The sequence below is a fragment of the Emiliania huxleyi genome (assembly GCF_000372725.1).
Source record: "Emiliania huxleyi CCMP1516 unplaced genomic scaffold EMIHUscaffold_669, whole genome shotgun sequence".
Lineage (NCBI taxonomy): Eukaryota > Haptophyta > Isochrysidales > Noelaerhabdaceae > Emiliania > Emiliania huxleyi.
Genome location: NW_005196987.1, coordinates 17,482 through 21,243, shown reverse-complemented (window position 1 = coordinate 21,243; position 3,762 = coordinate 17,482). Strand labels below are relative to the sequence as shown.

General features: G+C 59.7%; 1 protein-coding gene across 1 annotated transcript in view; it reads right to left on the bottom strand.

Annotated features, from left to right (window-relative positions):
* EMIHUDRAFT_248471 (hypothetical protein) overlaps positions 1 to 455 on the bottom strand; it is a gene marked incomplete at both ends in the record, with an annotated part of 1,283 nt that extends 828 nt beyond the window's left edge. Inside the window, one exon of the mRNA XM_005762688.1 lies at positions 8 to 455. Coding sequence (XP_005762745.1) covers positions 8 to 455 — 448 coding nt within the window. The remainder of the gene's footprint in view (positions 1 to 7) is intronic.
* Positions 456 to 3,762: the final 3,307 nt, after the last annotated feature.

Below are 3,762 nucleotides of genomic sequence, written 5' to 3'. Positions count from 1 at the left end.
ACGAGACCGGCAAAGACGGCAGCAACAGAGAGCCACTGTGCGCGCGAGAGCCGTTCGTCATAGAAGAAGTGGCAGAGGAGCGATACGAGGATGACATCTGCGCAGACGACCGAACAAAGTGGCCCTTGCGCGTCCGGATCTGCAGCGAAGCTGAGCTTCATAAACAGGGCTGCGGTGGCCAGCGCAAGGCCACCAGAGAGCGTCGCTAATTTTGGGATGCAGCCGATGCGCTGCGGTGGGCCGCCATGCTCGTGCGAGTCGCAGTAGAACACACCTCGCGACGGCCTGCGGAGGAGGAGCGCTACGCCACAGGTGCCCGTGGACAACCACAGCAGGCCGACCGTCCGGCAAAAATCGTCCTTTGGCATTGAGTTGGTAGCGCCAATGAGGTAGTTCTGGAGACCAAAGAGCGCGCACGCGCCGGAGGACCAGCCGATGGCTTTGCCGACGCTCATATTGCAGGGGCCGCAACGGACGTCCGTTTCCCGGCAGTTGTTTTCTCGAAACACCCGACCCAGGCATTCCAATCGCGGTGCTGCCGCGGGCGCTGGGGCAGCTGCCAGAGCACTGCGGTTGCGCCGAGAGCAAACGCCATCGACGGAAATGCTCTCCTGTGGTTCCTTGCCCGTTGCCCCCAGGGCTCGCAGCTCCTTCCTGGCCGCCAGCCCACAGCAACCAACTGATGCGCCAACCACCACCGCCCCCCTGCTGTCAACTGCTCGTCTCCTACTGAGCTGGACACGCTACTCCATTCCTTTGCGAGCCAACGTAGTCACACACACAACCGCGGACGTCGCGGGCACCGCACAGAGCCAGTGATGGCCATTTACTGGTATAGCCCCCCCTGATGAACACACCAGTGAGGGTGGGCGAGACGATCGAGGGGTCCCGTACCATGCGGAACCGACCCTATCCAGTGCTCAAGTGCTCAAGTATAGCCCCCCAGAACAATCAAACACTCTACGGCCAAATCAATCAATCAAATGGTGGTAAGTTTTACCACGACTTCTGAAGCAAAATCAGACAAAAATCGGAGAAATCGGCAAAATACCCGGTATTTTCCAGGTATACCCGGGTTTTCCCAGGTATACCCGCAAAATACCCGGTATTTTGCCAATTTGGCTGAATTTGGCCGCAAACCAGCCTCAGACTCGGCTCAGATCCCGAAAAATTGATGATTCCACGGAGTTTCGTAATTTACCATACCACTCTCTGCTCATACCATACCACTCCCCTGGAGAATCAAATAAGTGGTAAATACCACTCTTTTACCAGTAAATGCAAAATGGCCATCACTGGCCACAGACTGACCCACAGACCGGCCACACAGCCCACACCGCGCGTGGGTCGGCTGCCTCTCGGTGGACGGCGCTGGAGGTGGGGCCGCGCTCGTGTGTTCTCCGCGCGTGTACATCTTGCTCTTTATTTCGGGCACATCATAATGTTCATGTATGGTCCACAATGACCCGCCGTCAGACGACTCGTTGCATGTGAAGCTCGTCCTGCATCATGCAAGCCTTGCGCACCCACTCGAGCATGATCTCGGCGTCCTCCTCCTCAATCTGGTAGACGCCCGCCACGAAGGCCGCCGTCACCCCGCCGGGGCGCGTGACCATATCTGCCAGCTCCCCGGCCAGCTCCGTGTTGCCACGCAGCCCGTTCCGCCGTGTCACCTACCGAGGGCAGGCGCGTCGGCGAGGGCCGCGAGAAGGGGAGGAGGGGGCTAGGAGAGGGGCCTGCTCGAAGCGCTCGCGCAGCTCCGTTATCCCGCGGTGCGCCGCGTCCTCGGCCCGCTCCTCGAACGTCTCCTCCGCCACGCGCTCCGCCTCCTCGCGGCAACCCCTCAGCCGCGCGCGAGCCTCCTCAAGCTTTGGCGCGTCCAGCCCGGCGTCGACGAGGAGCGGGCCGGCCACCTCCTGCAGCCGCGGGGAGAGCAGCGCCTCCACGTCTGCCTCCGCCTGGCCCCACTCCTTGAGCGCCTCGTGCGCCTTGCTCCGTCTCCAGAGCGCCTTGACATTCTCGCCGTCGATCCGGATCGCCTCGTCCAGATCCTTGATGGCTCGCCGCCAGAACTCCATCTTCATGAGCGCCTGCCCACGGTTGCTGTGCAGCACCGACCGCACCACCACGACCAAACGCATGTCCTCCACTAGCATCGGCCTACCGTCTGCCTGCGCAATCGCGTCGAGCCCCGCCTGCCAGGCGGTGAGCGCGTCCGAGTATTTCCTGGCCTTGAAGGCCGCGTTGCCCTCCTCTTTTGCCTCAGCGACAAACTTGAGCAGGTGCTCGCAATTCACGACCATACCGTCCTCGGAGGCCCCCGCCATGAAGGCGCTGGGCTTGGCGCGGGGCTTGTGGCTCTGGGCTTGTCCGCGTCGTCAGCGAAAAAGAATTTTGTGCCCCCTTCGAGCCTGTCGTGCGTGTCCCTTCTCAGGAGCAGGAGAGCCCCACCTGTGCCCCTGATCGTCCTTCCAAAAGCCTGCTCGTGCAGGTGGGGACCCTGTCCTCCTCCCCCATCCCTCGTTTGGGTTTGTCTTGGAGCACTTCGGAGTGCAGTGATTAACTGTTTTCTTTCTTTCTTTCTGGCACGTGAGCCACGCTGAACGTAATTGGGTTGTCTGTTTTCTTTCTTTTACACTAGGCACGGGACTGGCGCGCACTGGCGAAAAAGAATTTTAATTCGCGGGTTGGCGAGCACTGGCTCACTGCGAGCCTGTCGTGTGACGTGTCCCTTCTCAGGAGAAGGAGCGAGCCCCACCTGTGCCCCTGATCGTCCTTCCAAAAGCCTGCTCGTGCAGGTGGGGACCCTGTCTCCTCCCCCATCCCTCGTTCCCCTCTGTCTTCTTTCTTTCTTTCTGGCACGTGAGCCACGCTGAACGTAACGAACGTAGAGCCGAACGGGAGGAAACCGGGGAAGACGAACCCGAGGAGGACGAAAGGTAATCTCGTCGTCAGCTGTCACGATGCACCCGAAGGGGACCCCAGCGCCAACATCATCGGTGGAGGTACAAGTGTCCGACACGAGAGTGGACCTGAGCAACGATATGACTTGGCGGCAAATGATCGGAGTGGGCGTCAGAAGAGTCGTCCTTGCGCGAGGAGAGCTCGATATACGATAAACTCGAGGGGCCAATCTTTCTTTTACTGGCACTAACACAGGAGAAGAGATGCGACATACTATTCAGTCAGTGGCAAGGCCCAGGTGGTCTAATTTAACGTGCATCGGTCGCAACGTGAAGTGGTCGTACATCAGGAGTCATGATGATAGAGGTAGAAGATTCGCACTGCATCCACCCTCTTGATGAAGTGGTCGTACTCGTCATAATGTGGCGAGAACCATTCATAGACATAGTGGCATGCAAGGAAGGCACGGTTCTCCTCGTCGTCCCAGAGCCAATAGTGCCAGCGGCTGGGTTTTGCACACGCTACTGCTCTCCGCTCCGCTGCGGAATCGCCCCACACTGGCGGAAGCGTGTGCCTCACCGTGTGGCTGTTCCATGTCTGATGAATATAACCCGCGGGAAAGGTTCATATTGCCTTGCTGCCGCATGCTGCTGCCGCAACGCTGCAATGGCCGGGTGTGATGTTGCATTGTAAAATCTGTCGATGCGCTGCCTCAAAAATGGGTATGCAGATAACATTCCCGGACCTTCCCGCCGCCCGCTCCGCCGCTCCTCCCTCCGTAGAAGACCATACTGCATACACCACACATTCCCCCTCCTTCAGACGCTTCAGACTGCGCGACGCCCCCCCCCCCCCCCC